Source organism: Columba livia, chromosome 3 (assembly GCF_036013475.1).
Source record: "Columba livia isolate bColLiv1 breed racing homer chromosome 3, bColLiv1.pat.W.v2, whole genome shotgun sequence".
Taxonomy (NCBI): domain Eukaryota; kingdom Metazoa; phylum Chordata; class Aves; order Columbiformes; family Columbidae; genus Columba; species Columba livia.
The window spans coordinates 47490819-47510162 of NC_088604.1; the positions used below are offsets into that span (position 1 = coordinate 47490819).

Genomic DNA, 19344 nt, shown 5'->3' on the forward strand with positions numbered 1-19344 from the left:
TAGACCAACAAGCCACCTGAGGAGACACTGAGGTTCCAAAATATCCAGCCACAATGGAAAGTTAGGATATCAGCAGCCAGGCAGTGCTGACCTTTGACAAGTCTTTCCCTACACTTGAAAAAAGATCTTTTAACAAGAAGTTGCTTGTAAGCACATCCTCATATAACACCAGACCAAAAAGAGTAAAACTTTGGTAAGAAAACTTTTTATAAAGTATTGGTACTGGGTTTATGATAAAACAGTGAAATATAAACAGTAACTATGATCATGGCCACCAAAAGCAGGATACACTAATAAAAATGATTAGCAATATCCTTCTGTACAGATGCTTCGGAGACTTGTACTGCCAAAAAAAAGGAACACAGATGACACTGATTACTGGACCTTTAGAAACAGAACTAAATCCAATTTTTTAAAATGCAAGGTCATGCACTTGCATACTAACAAGAACTGCAGGTCGAATATTTCCAGCTTCTTAGCTGGAAGACAGAGGTATGTAAGACAAGAGAAATTCATAAAAATGCAGTGATCCCACACGGGTTCTATTAAACCACCATACGAAACAGTTGTAAAGAATGGCATGCTGGAAGTTATACCCTGCAGAAATACAGGAATAATAGCAGTGCATTAGTTGGTGGCACTAAGACAACATGGAATGCTGTGGACAATACTGAGCAGATAAAATTGAAAAATAATGTAAAATTTAGAAATATATCAACTGGGAACTATACCTCATTCAGCACATAGCAGGATGAGGGAAATCAAGAGCCTTTGGGGAAAGAGGGAATTAAAAGACAGCAGCTTTTTTAGTTTACCTAAATAAAGATAAAGAGAGAACAAATGGGGCTGTTTTTCTGCCTATAGATGCATTAACGATATGTGTATCATGAAGAATCATTTAGACTCAAGAATAATGATGACAAAAACCATGGCTATAAATTGGTCACAAACAAGACTTCCTAACCACTAGAAGAACAAGTTCTGGAACAGCTTCTCAGAAGGACATGGCTACAGGAGGCTTGACTGCCTTTCAAATAAAGAACAATGCAAAAGGACTTGCACAATACCAATGCTTGCAACAGCACAGGTGAAGAAGTGATGACCAAGGTGATCTTTTCCAGTCATGTGCTCCCACTGCTGGAAAACCTCACCTAACCACAATTCCAACTCTCCCTCTTCAAGTACACAAGATGATAAAGAATTTGTAAAAGAGAGAGACAATTCAGTAGAGAGGTATCTCAGTCTATTTTCTTTATGTTCAGGACATCAAAGTATGTTTATGACTTGAAAATTCAATTGCGTGCATTCAAAGGTTAAATCTGTGAAACTACCATCCCCCCATTTTGCCAACTTGAAACACTTTCATTGAAGCGTTCTTATACTGCGCTTTAAACTTCTTTAAACTAAACTGTTTCTGATAAATAAGACTTCCTAAAATTCTGCTAGCAATAATTATTTGCCACAGTACACATTATGTCATCTCTGCTAGGAAGACTGAAAAGAAATTAAAATAAAAGGCAACCAGAGGGGAACACACATTCATTGAGGAATCTTTATAATACCTAAAGACATTATTAATTCCGACATCAGATAATTTTATGTCAGTGTTAACATATTTAACCAGATCTGTGTTAGTGATTCTAAAGAACTTCATAGAATGATTTTCATCTCTTTATATCAATACTCAAAATTTATAAGGACTGACACCAATTCCTTATGTAGTTTACTCCTCCCCAAAAACCCAACCCAGCAGCCTATATACTAAACTGATTCCATTTAAGCTAAGCATTATCACCAATTAATGTTATATTTTCTTTAAAAAAATGAAAATAAATCAAGTCTAGCTTCTAATTCCTAATTCTGAAGGGATACAGTGACATCTCAACAAAATTAGTGCCTTGAGAAATTGAATTCTGTCAGCTGCTCACCTAGAAGCACCATCTCCCTCTTCCTTCCAATGGGTTGATTATTTATAAAACATCTCTTGATATAACTAACCTGTGGTATCTGAATGTTGTCTGCTGGTCTGCTTGTAGCATCTTTATTGTACTGAGGATCAAATTCAGATGCTCCTGCTAAAACCATGATAAGCCCTGCAAAGATAATTAGAGGCAGGCAGAGAAAATGTCAGCAACATCCTTATGCCACTGAGCTCTTCAGAGACAGCAGCCACAAAACGTACTCCCGTTCTTCCCCCCACAACCATAAATATCCTCATTCTCTGTTCAGTGGGTCAGTTACTGCTGCCACAGGGCAAAGGAGGCAAGAACCAATGCCTGGCACAAGACAAAAGAACTCACTCAAGGCTCCATTTTACACGGCACCAAGTCCAGCATTTGACTTTGCCTTCACAAAACCAGCTTTTTCAGCAACAGTTACTCAAGCTTCTTTCCTAATTTTTGAGGAAGTTCTCTTCTGAACAAATCAAAGCTATTTTTGCCTGCTTGCAGAAACAGGACTACAGGCAGGTCAGCATGTTTTTCGCAACATGCAATATCCTTTTTTCCTTTTTAACAGACATATAGATCTATATAACTCCCTCTCCCAAATACTCAAGTCTTCTTACAGAGTACTTTTCACTTAAAACTAAATGAAGTTATTAAAAACACTCTAAAGATGGAGAAACCTTATTTTAACCTAACAAAGGCTTATAAAGCAAAAGCATTTTAACATCAGCAGATTGATATTTCCAGATGGACACAGCAACATTTCAAAGTGCCTTTTACTTACGTTTCATGTCCATGTTCCGTGTTTTATAGACAAAATATGTATATATTTGAGTTGTCCGAATGAGAATCTGATCTCCACTATATCGTATTGATCGGTACCACCAGGAACCCTGAAACATTTAAAAACAAACTGATGTCAGCTACAATGCACCATCAAAACAGCTGTGCTGGATCATCTCACATCTGTTCACAACCAGGTAACTCAGCCCAACTGATTTTACCTATGTTATGGTCAACTGAATTTCAGAAAGGAGAAGGCAACAACAAATTATTTGCTGACACAAATTTTAAAAGCACACCAATATATTCATCTGAGAGAATCTGATGCTAAAAGGTTTTAGAGGATCTCTAGCCTCAAGAATTCCCACACAACACAGGCACACATACACATATACACTGCTTTAGTTTTGGTGTTATTTTAGTGAATCCACTAAACGGTAAATTCACTGGATTTACCACTTTCTCCTTACCATGCAACACAGCATTCAAATCACATTCAGTTTAGGCAGACCAAGGCACCAAGCCAATAACAACATAAGAGATTTCTTTCATCAGATTAAAAAAAAAAATATATATATATATATATATATATATATATATATATATAAGTCACCAAAGCAGGAAACTCTTTTCAGAAGGGGAATCTGGAGGTAGCTCAGTGCTCCTGCTGCAGATTTTCAGAATTAAGCCATACGCCTTCAGGCTGACAGAAAAGGTTTTCTAAACCTTCAGAAGCACTCCACTAATTCCCTCATTAGCATTACACCACTGACTTCAAATTATGGAACTCACTGTACAGTGAGTGTTCTCCATAATGTATTTTAAGAAAAATGGTGTGCTGGGTTATAACCTGCAGTCTGTTCATTAAACTCCTCCTTGTAAGCAAAGCTCACTAACATTAGAAAAAACATCCAAGATCCATCTCAATCTATTGTGAAGTTTCTCACAAGTGGAAAGTAACAAGATGCAAAGTAGTAAGTGATGCTTACTACTGCTAATTTAATAGGCAATAGTGTAAATACCCCTACTACAGAAAGACCTCTATAATTCACTTATTTATTTGGGAAATGCTCTAGGACTGGCTCCCCACAAACTTTTTTTTTAAAAAACTTAGGTTTAATTACTCCACAAATAGATGAACCCTGACAGAAAAACAGTACACAACTTTTTTGAAGCTTTTTCTGCAGAAAAATTTGGTTTATAATCCCATAGCTATCAAATTTTTGTCTAAGTATAGGTACTGAAAGAAAAATAGAACTATAGCCAGTCCAAATCTACATGAAAGAGGCTGCCCTAACTGCTTTTGCAGATACAGCTTATCTCAGCTCATGCACAGAATATTATTTAGGTCACTGGAGGTCTAGGAAGAACTACATAACAGTATTTTCCTTTTTTGTTGATCTGGATTCAAAGGGTGGAACTACCCTTACTTTATTTTAGATGCCTATCTCAGATATAGGATGACTACGCTGTAGTTAACTTCGGCTTCTTCATTGATGCACAAAATAGAAATAGACCCATTAAAGGCATGAATCATCTTGTATGTCTACTTTAGAATGAAATTATAAAATAACTTGCTCCATAAAAACGTCAATTCCTCTTCACTGACTATAAAAGAAATTTACAGTGACAAGTCTGAACGAAGCAGTCTACATCTGGTATAAGGGCAAGAGGCAGATTTTTCCTTCCTCTGCTCAGGACATTGTTTTGTAATACCAGAAAGGATGTTTACTGTCACTTGAGCTACGATAAACCTGGTATAAATCGCTAAAAGTACACGTATACAAAAAAGCATCAACAGACACTAACTGAAACCTAACAGGAAAGACAGTAAAAACACAGACTTTGTACCCTGGATTTTAGACTTCTTATTCAACAAGTTGTTGAAACTGACACATCTGATTTTCTACACTAAATCTTCAATTATGGAGCAAGACTCTCAAGGAGAAGGGATAATACCTGCCTGAGCCTCTGCAAAAAGAGATACAAGCAGCTGCCAAGACCCCAGGACACTTTCTCAAATGAAAAATCTTCTTCCCAGAGCACGAAGGTTTCTGGGTGTCAATTTTCTGAGTCTATATGCCATATTCCAAATGCACCATCACTGGATAAGGTACTTTGTTCAAAACCGATACTGTAGGGCAAACCCGAGCCCTGAAATACCACTCACCCAGCAACAGATCCCTCACCCAAAGAAAACTCAAGGGCAGATATCTCATGGCATGTTGAAGATCAATAAAAACTGAAGTTACGCAAAAAAAAAAAAACAGCTGCTAGGAGAAAACAAATCAACAGCCTGTTTGACATGCAGTAATCATTCTAGTACCACCAGCTACAGACATGTCAGTCTTGGCTCTACACTAATACCACTGAACATACTCTTGAGTTCATCACATTGTATTAATTTTCATGTGATGAATGACAGAAGGTACAAGACAAATTACATAATTCAGTCTAACTCTTGTGATATCTAAATATTTTCCCTACAGCCTTTTCTCTATCATGGCACTGCATTTTTCTGGATACTCTACAGCAGCTACACTTTTTCCATAATAAAACACCCATATTAAAAAATAAAAAAAAAAAAAAAGCTTGTTTGCTCACTGTCTCCACAAAAGGCAAGAACAAACAACTCTACTTACGTCCAAGACAGCTTTGCTTACAGCTTGGTTACAGAGGGTAGAATATTAATTAGATAATACTCACCACAACAACTGGAAGAATAACCATAAATGCTAATCCATATACAAGCAAAACCTAGAGAAAGATTATGAAAGATACTGCATTAGATACTTCAGCTACTTAATTCCACTCTTGCTTAATCTTTATTCTAAAATATAGCCAAGTACTATTACGACAAACCTGCAATAATTAAAGTAAGCTTATTGCATAATGCCTGTCACTATTTCTGAAGAACAGCTTACAAGTAATATGATCAGTTGGGTAGGGTTTAAATAAGGAGCATCAGTTCAGTGTAAGTAATCTTTCCAATCATCCACACATTGTCTCAGGTGGGTTTCTTTAATTATTAAAGAGTTGGCAGCTGAATTGTGATGCAGTGGACAGAGATGACTACTGCTTTAAGGGAAATCAAGCAGGTAAGCCAAATACTTTGCAGCAACAAATGCAACAGGAAGAGCATTTAGACACTATCTGATTACAGCATCACTAGCAAACTAGATGGAACTACAGAAATCCAGCAAATAACAGTTCTATGCAGTGCCTCCTTGCAACAGCAAACACATACTTTGTAGCAGGGGTGACCACAGTACAACTTCATTATTACAGCAATGAGATCTTTCCAAGCATGTTATTACTTTACTTTCAAAGGCTAGATTTAAGCTACTTTATCACTTCTGACTCCTGAAATTTGCTTCAAATATGCACATTTGCACCAAAGTATTATTAACTAGATGTTTTGACTAAAATGCACAGTATTAAGAACAAACATTTTAAGGTGAACACTTGAAAGTTCACCTTAAAATCTTGAGCTAAGTAAGTTGACTCACCAAAATGGAATTTTTCTGATCCACAATCCAAGCTGGCAAAGCTATACCGAAGCTTGTAGCTGTAGGATGAAAGAAAATGAAGTCACTATGAAATATTAAGGAATTGTTTTAAAGTCACAATAAGTCTAACCAACAAAAACCACCAACCCATTAAAAAAATCCTTGTGTTTATCACCCTTGATATGCAAAATTCTAACAAACTTAGCAAAGTCAAAAAACAAATTAGAAATACACTCAAGTACACAGTAAGACAAATACAACATCTGAAATACCAAAGACTTTAGTTTAACATATTGCAGTGAAACATGTGCAAGCTTTATTAATTTATATTAAAAAAAGAAGAACGATTTCACAGATGGAAATATTTGAGCTTTGCCTTGCAGAGTTTTCAGCAGTCTAAATACATATAGTTCTGTAAACACATGAACTGCAAGAAAACTGTTTGAGCAAATGAATGATACGAAAAGTTTTATTACTTTATAACTTTGCAGAAGTGTTCCAAGCTATAAATTGTAAAAACAAAACCCTCTGCCAGTTCAAATTTTTGTGTGATTAGTAAGCAAGAGAAAGGAATACCTTTCAATTAGAAAGGATTTAGTCTGCAGAAAACAGAAGACATGATTCTGTAACAGTAACATTGTACAATACACAGATCTGAATACAGAATAGCATAACATAGCCTGATACTGTAGTGGTAATAAATCGAACTTTGAAAATGCTAATTACCCCAAAGTAAAAAAAGAAACCACAAACTTCTCGAATTTGCCTAATAAAAAACAAAACCAGAAAACACACCTTCCTCAGAACTTGTACATATCAATGAGGAGTATTAAATAAGGACAGGCTAGCATCCCCTATGTGCTTGCAGACAGTGTCAGAATTGTCTCTAACAGACTGTGACAGCCATCAACTCAACCAGTTGTTACGCACAAGCCTAACATGACTTCTATGTAGGTAAGCTGGAAACAAGTATTTGTTGAGACTCACACATTTGACCAACCTGACCACACCTCAAGCTTAGGAGCTCAACAGAATAACAACCAGTGAACTTACCACATTAAGTTATGGGAAATGCTCTCCTCTGGAGAAGAGTCCAGAGACACTTCCCTATCTGTTAATGGTTATGGATTTTTAGAAGAATCTACTAAAAATATGTGTCTTTTACTGGTGGTATCAATTTCAGTTTCCCACAATATTTCTGACCTTTAGGACAGTAGCTTAAACTGTTCCAGAAACAAAAGTAGTTCAGAACAAAGCTCTTTCTCTCCTGGTCTGCGGGTCTCCTTGCCCCCATCCATGCTCACTGAGCTGAAGCTCTAGCAAATACCAAGGGGAAACAGTCTACTAAAACTGCCTTACATTATCAAAACCATATCTTTTTGCTTTCCAAGTCCCCTCACCTGCTTTTAAACACTCTTCAAATGATTTTGCACATTTAGTATTTCACTTTTAGCAAAGGAGCAAGTCATGCCAAAGACAAGAAACTCTTGCCTGCTTCTAACCTCCATGCTGCTTTGGTTAGACAGAGAAGAATACTCCTTGCTGGTCCTTTGCACTGGGCACAGAGGGTGGGATGTACCTCATCTAACTTGGTCAGACATGTCTAACACCAGATATGCTACATCTCATCCCAGAATACACCTCTAGAAGAGACTGTCTCCATTTCTGACCACACAGAACTAAAAAACTAGAGTGCATATCTTTGATACAGTTTGTTTTTTTTTTTTTTACACTACACTACACTACGCTCTTCACACCTCAATGTGGAGCAAGGTTACAGAACAGATGATGGGAGAAAGGAAACTTCAGGTTTCCTCCCACCCTTCAGATGAAGCAATGATGAGAGACCTAGAAGCAAATCAGAGAACTCCAACTCCACCATAATCTGAATTAGTTTCAGAAGAGCAGGAGTTTTCACACCCAGTGTCCAAACTGCTGCCTTACCAAGGAATCATTTCACTTTGCCCTTTGGGAACCCAGAGTCTCTTAAGTTTGTGAAAGCAATCTCTGAGACAACCACACAAGGGTCTTCATGCCTTTAAATCCTCAGCTTTAGGCCAAGCTTTCTTTTGAAGTCATGACTCAGGTCCATTCAAGGACACTGACATGCTGCCCAACTTGAGATCCTGTGATTTGGCAACACAAAGTTTGTAGCTTGTGGGTGCAAAGAACAGTTCAGCATCAGGAAAGGTTCTAGTAAAACTACCTGTGCATGTACCAGGGTAAAATTTACAGTGCCACCGTGCTGATATTGTGACACCATTTCTGAAGCAAGATCTTATTTGTATTTTGCAGCAAGAGGGATGCAGTCCTCCTACTTGCCTGGCTAGGAAACCAAGAGAAGCTAGGACTGAAAGAAATACGCTATGCTATAAAGCAGTGGTTAAAGAAAGAGAACCACCACCTTACTCCATAAGAAATGCCTTCATCAGACTACAATTTAGTTGGTAGAGTTGGTTTTTTTTGTTGTTTGTTTTTGTTTAGAAAGGAGAGGGAAGATCATTTCTTTGAAACACTGGATTAGGAGCGCTTTTTTTTCCCTTTTTAAAATTAATTTCCTACGTTGGCTGGATATCATTCAGAAGAAGAATTTCCAGCACAGATTTCCCTCATGCCATCCTGTAACTTCACAATTCGGTTACGAATTCCATTTACTACTTCCAAGCCAGTCTTAACTCATCCCATGTTGATATGCAGTAGAACTTAGTCCTGCAAAGTACAGGACATCAACAAGCAGATATCTCTGGAGACCTGTCCTAACAGATGGCATGTTTCCTTTTTGCTTGTAATAAGCACAGCTAAATATACAATATTCTTCCTCACAACTAGCCCACTTAAACAACAGTCACAAAGATGTTTTGCAAGTGACTCATGCAACTGCAAACAAGAGATGGGTGGAAAAAATCTCTGAACTTTCAGTCTTAAGTTGTTTTAGTTTCAATCGTTTACTGTAAAACATCAATATGCAACCATCAGGATAATTCCCACATAGCTACCTGCCCAGGAACAATCTACCAGCATAGGGACAACCACCAGGACTCCTTCAAGATGAAGATGGCATAGAGCTACACTCACACAGTACTGCTTCCAGCAAATTGAAGGGAGATTTGTATACAGCATTTATTTAAACATATACATATTCTCACATACATCCCTTTGAAATGTGTTTATTGCATTATGGCTAGTTGTTAATTTTTCAACATACATTTACAGTATCTGATTTTAAATACCAAGAAAGATTTAAAATTGGGAAGTTCCTGGTTGGAAATATTCTGGTTTTCACCTATACCTCCCTCAATATTGGCCATTCTTTCCGGATACTGACTGAAGCCGACTAATTAGAAAAATACCCCTTTTTTTCCACACCCCCACCCCCAATACAAAGTTTGAGAAATGAGAATGCAAACTCTTTCCTGCCTTTCCCTCCTACCACCACCCCAGAATCAGCTTTACAAGGAAAGAATTGATCAGATGCATTTCTTCTAATCATGGGAAAAATATATTCTATATATACATATATATTAATATCTGAGTGCTTCTCAAATGATCAGGTATTACAGGGCTCAATACACAGAAATTACAGGACTTCTGTCATTCGCAGTTATTACCTTGTGGTCCATCTGGATTACCAAATTCTTCCCAATTTTTTCGTGATTCTTCATCAGTTAAGCTAGATTCAAGACAAGATATTGAGTTAATACAGAAGTAGGTTAATTTCTCTAAATCATTAACATACAGAAAAACTATGTGATATTTATACTGTCCTTCAGATATGGTTTATAACAAATTCAACAGCTTCTTCTATTTTTTGTATGAAACAGCGCTGTTGTATTCCTTCATGACACACAGGCAAATTCTTTTAGCACTCTGACAGCAAAAGAAAACAGACACAGAAGGTGCACCTTCATACTGCAGATGGACAAATCACATCTCCCTTTCACAAGAGTGACTGCACACTCAAGGAGCACTTTCCAATGCCAGGATACAGTAGAGCAAATTTTGAAAGACAAAGGCTGAAAACATCATCTTTTTTTGGAAAAAAAGTGAACATGCAGGATGAGTTCATAAAGCAGAAGTTGTCCATACGAGCTTTTATTCTCTTATTCTAGATTTTTAGCCTTTGACAGTATGTGTTTGGTTGTTGTTTTTTCCTGGAACTCCCTAGTTTCATATCTAAGAAGACAGAAATAAATTAAGACACCACCTCCTAAATCTTAAAGTTTCTATGCTTGTCCGGTAGTGACAGTTTCTTGGCAATATTACACCACCTCTAACAGAATCCCTGCTACTACAGGAAGGATACCGCTTTAGGAAACAGAACATAACACATCCACTATAAGGAAGATTTTGTCTCACAGAAGGAACCCAGTGAGTCAGACGTCTCCTGATCATCTCCAAGTCTCACACTCACTAACAAGCAGACTCACTGAATGGGTCGCTTTCACATTCTTTCAAGACAGCATGGCTAAGGAACTTGACTGTTATATACTTCAGGATATGCCTCTGCCACAGCCCTTGCACTTAAGTGTTTGAACTACTAAACTGTATCACCAAGCACTGAGTTCTAGTTTACAAAGTGAGATGCTTCAAGAGTTCAGAAAGCAGTAACAGAATATCCTCTTGAAGAGACTTTCATAGTGATGCAGATGTGTGTAAGCAGAAAGAACAACTTCAAAATTGCACAAGTAAGGGTGGTGTTGGTTCTGCTTCACGCCTCACCTCAAACAGGACTCTCAGTGAGTAAAGTCAACCACATAGACAACTGACTTAAAAGCAGAAATCACCAGCTTGCTGCATTCTCAGATGATGTGACTGACCCAATAACCCTCTACAATGGAAGGAGGTTTGGACGAGAATGGCAAGGGTGATGTGCCACGACACTCAGACTGACCACAGTGACTCACCACAGCTGTTGCAAAGCAGCTGCCTCTATCACAACACCAAGAGGACCAGAGGGTGGCTTTTGTTTTAGATAAACACCTACCAACAGCTGAATGGATCACCTGATAGTATAAATGTTTCTCCTCGAGTGTATTAAAACAGTATGAACGTCTCCCGAGTTTGCCAGACCAGCATGAGGGAAGTGCATAACTGGCTCAGTCCAACATTGAGTATAAAAACTAGACAACTAGTGTATGACTTTTGAAGAGAACAACAGGTTCAAGCTGGCTTCAACCCACATACGCCTTCCTGGTGCCTGGGGATGCCCAGCATCACCACAGTAAGTGTATTAGAGATCCCGGTAACAGGAATAACACTGGTAATGTGATTGAACCATGTATTGCAACTGCTGTATTTTGCTAAATCTAACTTACAAAATATACTAAAACTGCAAAACAAATGTATCACTCCACTAAATCAGAAATCCCATGTAACAACAACTATCTTCAGATAAGCAAATTTGATATCAAACATTACACACTCCACACGTGGAATATCTAAGCAAACCTGGTCAGAGAGTATTCGACTCTGACAGCTAACCATTTAGAGCAGAAAATATAAAACTGCATTAACATTCCACATATGAACAGCACTACAAAACCCAAACCCACATCTTGAACATGGAAAAACTCAATAAAAAGGGATTTCCTTTATACAGATTTGTAATATTACACATAATCTCTCAGATAAAAAAAAAAAGAAAAAAGCTATAAGCAGCAGTAAGGCCAAAAAATACTCTGGAGGAAAATGGGATTCAAGGATTCAGCTTTTAAGAACTACGCTGATAATATGAAGCGGTCACAGAGTCAAAAATCAGGACTGCAAGGCAAGAGTAAATTAAAAGGGATGTGGGAGAGCTGACAGAAAACCAAGTCAGAACCAGAATGAAACATTTCTATTCCTAGACAGGAACAGAGTTGAAATACTGTCTCCTACTCTTCAGCTTTATAATCAGATAAATTAACAGTGTATTTATTCTCTAAGTAACACTTCAGAATTGCTGCAACAGGGTTGGTTGGTTAAAATCCACATCACCCATTTCGTTCTTTGTCACCTTTAAGACTTAATATGTATCAAACTGGAAACACTGTGACATGGAAGTTTAATACAAAGACCCAACAGCTTAGAGTATTCTGACAGTTGCTAAACAATTAAGTTATCCTTCCCAACTTGCATGAAGCAAGTATGAGCTGAACTAAGACATGTTTTGACTTTCATTACCTATCCAAACAGATTTTTCCTGGCTGCTATTACCTTAACGGTTTCCCTCCTCACAGTATTAAGTTCCCATTTTCATAGGCAAAAAAGAAACTTACGCTGCATAGGCCTTGGCAATCCTCATGAACATAACTTCATCTCCTCCTTTATCAGGATGGTATTTTAGCGATAGTGCACGGTACTGCTTCTTAATCTCTGATATACTTGCTCCCTTAAAAAGGAAAGTTTTGAGTTATTAATAAGTATCTTAAATCAAATCCATTCTTCTATATATTCTAAAGTACATTGTGCAATATTTCTCTAAACCATTCATTGAACTGAAGAATTATGTTCTAATCATGAAACTACATATGTATTTCATGGAAATATGACTATTTTTCTTAAAAACATTTTTATAACCATTATATTTTTAAATCAAGTTAGAGGTCACAGTCTAACAAAAAGCCATTCAGATGACTGCGTATTTTTTTTTTCTGGAATGCCTATTTCATCCATCCATAGGGAAAAAAAAAAGGGGTTTTTTTATCTGTTTGACAAATCTCATGTTTTCATAAATATACACATGAATACAAGGAATTCTCACTTGCAGTATTCTTCTGTTTAAGCAAGAGCTCATAGATCTAGATCGATGGCTCACTTGCAGCTTGTAGGCAGAAATAAATTGTCAGTCACCAGGAACAGTGGATTACCCTGCTGCCTGAGAATATTTTTGACTAGAATCATCCTACCTATACATTACTTCAAAACTTCTTGAACAAAGGGAATACATGACCTATAACTAAGAAAGAGATCAATTTTTATTCTACTACAGCACATTGTTAAATGCCGCCAACACAACCCCCTATGCATTAACTTTCAGGTTTATAGCAAGTGCAGATGAAGTTTTTCTAGTAAGCTACCTGCTGAGTTTCACAAAACCATTACCAAAGGACTTCTCAATATTTGTTGTAGGGAGGTCCAGCGTGCTGACCTTAAGTGAATAATTAACACACAAGAAGTTATTTTAAAATGATGGTACTGTTTCAAAAAAATTAAACCAAAAAATAAAGCTGCCCTGAGGCTTCATTTGCTGTTACATTATCTCTCTCTATACAATGTGTCTGTCATTTTCCAGCACTATTTTTCAACAGTATACCTATCTCATTTAATGCACAGGATTCACTTACTCCATAATAAATTTGATTTCAAGTAAAAAAAAAGCCATTTCAAAACTAGATGAAGAATGCCAGTTGAGTAGCAGAAGCTGGAAAATGAAAAAAAAAAAAAAAAGTTGGCTGGAAGAGTTGGGTTTTCATGGCTTACACGAATGTTGCTCATTAAAAAAAAAAAATCCTAATATTTTCTCTCTGCTGCAGATGTTGCATGTGATCCCTGATAAGCTGATGACAGACTTTCCATCTATCATTAGTTGCTTAGTCCTCATTTTCAAGTGCTAGACTACAGAGGTTAGGCCTGACTTACAGAAACACTCAGTAGCCTAGGAGAGCTGGTGTCAGTCAGCACTCAGCTTGGAAGACAGAGCTTCCTTCTATTAACTACTTAAAAAAAAAATTAATGCCCCTGATCGTCTTACTTAAGGAATTCAAAACTAAGCAGTGTTGAGCTTCACCTTTCTGTTTTGGATCCTACCTGAAAAATGGTAGTAAGAATGTTTATTCAATAAATTAGTAACACTGAGTGCCTTATGTATTAGTGAATTCAAGTGATGTGCTCCAAGAAGAGCCATTCTATATTCAAAACAAAGGGCTGATATTTTATACAAAATAAGGCGCATGTACGTTATCTGATTCTGTCCATATTACAGCCTCGTCATATATGCTGATATGCTAACAGAAGATCCAAACAACAACAACAACATCTCGGCTACAGGGTGAATATAAAGAAGCAAATTAATTATTGTGTACCAAAACTTTCAAGTGCCTGTCTGCAAATTTTTTCTTCTTTTTAAAGTTTTGGGGTTTTTTTAACAGCAACGTTTCCATTATCTAACAGCAATTCAACATCTGTATCACCTCAACATCAGCAGGGCGGGCAACGATCCTAAAGGTTCCACTTGAATGGTAACAGAAGAAAGCTGTTCACTTTCATGTAGCCCAAACCAGAAGTTTTTCAAGGGGAGCTAACATAAGTTCTCTGATAGCACTCAAGTACAAAAAGCAAACACGCTCTGGAATCTTGAACTCTAATTTGAACCCTGCTTCAACTGCTCTATCTTCACACCCATCTCTTCATCCCCCTTGTAACATATTGGCTTCAATTCAACGTGTCCCTATGACAACATGCTCCATCCCTCAATCAGTGACCAGAGCATTCCCATATTGTTTTCTCTGTCTGGGTAAGATGCACGTTTCTCCAGCATGCATACAGGTTTACATTAACAAACATTCAGTTACAATTCACTAGACATGAACTTTTTTCCTCCTCAGGATTGTTACTTGTAGAAGTTTGCCAAAGATGACAAAAGAAAATCCTCTGATGATCTAATCCCTAGCCACATTTGTTTAACCAAAGTTAACCCAGATAGATGAACATTTAAACTGCAGATACTATTCAACGGCGAAAATTTATCTCGTTCCTGTGCGTCAGTGAGAGAACACAAGTCAGCAATTGGTCATTCAGAGGAACTGAGCAGAGGCTGAATTGAAATAACTTTTCTCTGCACGTGGCATGTGGGGTCTTGTTCTACCTGTCCAGCTAGAAACAGGCTGGAGTCACATCTCTGCTCTAGTGGCTTTCTTAGGCTAGAGCAGCAGTACCAGTGATGCCTGTCTTTATGCCAACGAGCCACGTCACTAATGGCAAGAGATGCATTTGTTCATGTTCGTATACATATTAAGCTCTCCCACAGTAACAATATGCATCAAGTTTAATCAAAACTGGTTCTTGTGTTGAGCTGTACATACAGTGTACTTCCTTAGACCGGAGAGTAAAACATACCTCAGACTTCAGCACTGAAAAGACTCTACTGTTATTCAAAAGAGGAGCTATATCAGGGAATAATTACCATAAGCAAAGAATTTGCTTGAGGTATTGTGGTTAAGACGAAGTGAAGAGTTTGACAAGACTAAAGAGTTTAAGACACATCCAGAAGACCTATTTGTCTCCTCAGGATATATAACTTCTTATATCCATTTTGAATCTGACCTTCCATATAGATAAAGTACTGCATCTGCTTTCTGGATAAACACTATATATATATATATATATATATATATATATATATATATATATATATATTTTTTTTTTTTTTTTTTTTTTTTTTTTTTTGAGTTGAATAAACCAGTTGGCTGGTATCACTATACAGAATTTGTTGTTTGCATTCACAGATGCAACTGAGATTCAAGGTAACCTTTACTACATCAAAATGTGCATCACCAATAACCTTTAGTGAAACCTTTCATTTACAAGAGAAATATTGCTGTACAATGGCTGTAAATCAAATGAATCCGCGCTCTTGTTTATACACGTTATTCAGCAGCATCTCTAAAAATGGCTATTGAGAGGATTTTCACACCCAGTACGACTTTTTTTCCTGTACCAAGCATGGAAATAAATATCACAGTAAGATTCAAAATAGACTAAAAAAATCCACCTCACTATATTAAAAAAGCCATTAGAATTTTGAAGGAGTTAGACACAGAAGTTATAAATTAGTACAGACGATAGGCAAAGAATATGTTAAGACTGACTTTACAATAAGCAGCAGTAATTTTCAGATGCCAAGAAGAATGAAATCACTAGTTACATTCACTAAAGCTAGGTTGTTTTGTTTAAAAAAGTCTTAAATTCAACATCTAGACATAGATTATACAGTTACAGTAGTACAGACTAGTGAAAGATGCTATTACTTACAGGATCCAAATGTAAAACCTCATAAGGATTGTATTCTTGATATTCTCGGTCCGTTTTGGAAACTTTGTATGCAAGAAACAAAAATAATGCCCAGCCTGCAAGTAGGACTATTTTCCTGTTTGGAAGAAATAATTTTTTTTAATGTACAAATCCACTGGCTCTAGTACAGTTCTACAAGTAACATAAGAAGCCACTTGATATCAGTCTTCAAGACACAATCTTAAAGCAGTGAGACACATTAAAGCCATTTTAAACCAGGTATGAGTTTTTCAGTTATAACACCACCTTTGACACAGATGAGACAGCTGCTCTGACTTGTAATTAATTTGTTTTCTTTGGGTTTGGGTTTTTTGGGGCTTTTTTTGTTTGGTTGTTTTTTGTGGGGGGTTTTGGTTTTGCTGGGGCTTTTTTGTTTCTTTGTTTTAAATTCAGGCAAGCCGCTATCAAAAGAAGACTCTTCCCATTCTTTAAGTCTCTGTCCTCAGCAGGAATACAACAGGATTTCCTGGTTTTAAAGGATTACTTTAACCTGATCCTAGACAATGTTTGGAAAGAAAAAAAAAAGCTGAAACAGATGCATAACAGACAGCAAACTATTTTGAGGGTGGGAGTTATACATAAAGAGCTGAAGGACATAAAACCACCAACTTTGAACATAAAAATTATTATTACATATTTGAATGTATATGTTTACATATTAAATGTTTAAATCAAAAGACATCACTAGCACCACCAATTTCAGAGAGGGAAGATTATTTTCTAGAACAAATAAATGCATTGTTTACTTTTTTATTAGTGCTGAGGTTCACGGGTTTCACTTAGCAGGTATTTTATAAAGGACAAAGAGCATCCATCTTGATTTCAAGCCCTACTAGATAATAACGATTATTATTATTATTGTTCAGATACAGCAGCTTGCAAACATCTCTTCTGTGACAGTAATTATTATATATATTGTATATAATTGTATATATTGTATATAAGTAATTACTGTATAACTAATTCCAGCTGTTTTGATTACCAAAAGATGTATTTTTATAAAAATAAAAATATAGGAATTGCTTTAATGGAAAGTCAAGTAAATGAAACATACTTTACTGTAGGAATTATGTTTTGTTGTGGTTTTAACAGTCGCAAACGATACCACAAGCATCTTCCGTATACATTTCTTATATTCTTTAATCGAATTTGCTCTGTAAAAATAAAGAGAAAGACTGATTAACCAACGTGACAAAAAGCAGAATGACAAACATGCTCACTTCATCCTGGAGTAGGTACTACAAGGTCAGTTGGAGAACTAGCAAAAGTTCCAGCAATACTGGAGAAAAGAATGTTTTGTATCCGTTTAAGTGACACCGCACATCCACAAACATAAGAAGCTGGACAGATTATTCTCTGCTACATAAAAGGAATCCATTCTATGTTCCACATGCCACATAGCAACCATCTCTTGTAAACCCAGCCTTTGCCTGGCTAACACGCAACTCCAAAGTTTCCTGCTGCCATGTTATATTTGACTCAAACAAGCTTCCCATTTCATTATGTCAGCTACTGCGTACAGGAAAAAACAAACGAGCCACCAAAAAAAAAATCCCAACCCAAATGCAAAACCATGTTTGTACACAACTAAAGAGTGCAGCTAGAGCAATAGCTACTGCCTCAATACAATATACGATGCATTTTCCTCCTCTTCGCAACATCTGCTTTTTATATAATAAGTTTCCTCCATTTAGGTTTTTCTTTTGAAGGGGAAAAGGAAGGAAGAGTAAGATAACAGCTACTTGTAGGCCATCTAGACTTATAATATCGACCCTTGGCAAGAGTGTATACACATTAAGTAGCCAACAAGGTTCCCTCCTGTGTCCTTTCAGGACAGGATGGGGCTGGACAGAAATGGTATTTGTACTGTCAATGTCACCATGACAAAGCTCTCTCCATTAAGAGAGCTCTAGTTGTATTTCAGAATGAATCAAGACCAACTCAGTCAAAGTCATCTTCTATGCTAAGAAAAATACAGTGGAAAGCAAACAGCTTGAACAAAATTTCTGTAAGCGCTGAAATTATATGTTAGCACTGAAATTATATGTTATAAAGTGACTTCAATCTGTTTATCTTGTAACTAACTTGTCTATCCATAGACTATGCAGTCTGACATGCAACACTTCTGAAGTGAGGTCACTGTAATTACCTTACCTGCAACAGAATAAGACCACTAGGCCCTTTTCAGGCTAAAGAAGAAAGAAGAAAAAAAAAAATCATCCCATCTCAATATAATTAGATATTGCTGATGAACAAAGTGACTAAACTTCCCAATTTAAATGAGTTTGTGAACTATCTAAATGCAGGAATTATATTACCAACTTTGATCCAAAGCACATGTCAATCATCTTAAAAAGTCTTAAATCTCAGCTTTGCACTTTTAAGAATACAATGCCCTCATCTTAAATAGAATAGCAGTTATTATACAATGGAAACATTTTTCTTCGGCAAATTTTGAAAAGGTGATTGTGAAGGACAGTGAAAACCTCTGAAGATACTGGGAGGTGGGATACGGTGCATAGTGATCTATTTGAATCTCTAAGTAAGCATACAAATCAGATTAAACATCTAGAACTTCAGTTTGCAGTCACCAAGCTATAAGAGGCCAAAGAAACATGACTATAAATGCCAATATTGCATACCAGATCAACCACAAATTTGGGTTTAACCTAGATCATATGTGAGCACAGGATGGTATTTCAAACTCCAGCTGATTTCGCAGAAATAGCGAGTGGGAACACAGATACCACCTGGCCACCCACAAACTAGTAAAGCAGACAAAATACTAAAGCTTGCAGAGACATAGTTCAGGAACCAGAAAAACTGTATCAGATTATTCTGAACTACTTAATTCTATACAGTGTATCTTCCCCAAAACTCAATATAACACTCAAAAGCTTGATGAGATTCCTTGAGAGGACCAGATTAGTCATCCCACCACCCCCAAAGAGGGAGAGAGAGGCGCAATGGAAGATTATTCAGCCCCCCACATCTGATCAGACTCTTGCAGGGCTTCAAAACAAGCTTCCGAATTGGTCTCACAATTTCGTGCAACA

General features: G+C 36.9%; 1 protein-coding gene across 1 annotated transcript in view; it reads right to left on the reverse strand.

Annotated features, from left to right (window-relative positions):
• SEC63 (SEC63 homolog, protein translocation regulator) overlaps positions 1 to 19344 on the reverse strand; it is a 60568-nt gene that overhangs the window by 25323 nt on the left and 15901 nt on the right. The window contains exons 2-9 of the mRNA XM_065056642.1: positions 17343 to 17442; positions 16250 to 16364; positions 12496 to 12608; positions 9847 to 9908; positions 6239 to 6297; positions 5436 to 5486; positions 2731 to 2839; positions 1999 to 2093 (exon numbers count right to left, since the gene is read on the reverse strand). Coding sequence (XP_064912714.1) covers positions 1999 to 2093; positions 2731 to 2839; positions 5436 to 5486; positions 6239 to 6297; positions 9847 to 9908; positions 12496 to 12608; positions 16250 to 16364; positions 17343 to 17442 — 704 coding nt within the window. The remainder of the gene's footprint in view (positions 1 to 1998; positions 2094 to 2730; positions 2840 to 5435; positions 5487 to 6238; positions 6298 to 9846; positions 9909 to 12495; positions 12609 to 16249; positions 16365 to 17342; positions 17443 to 19344) is intronic.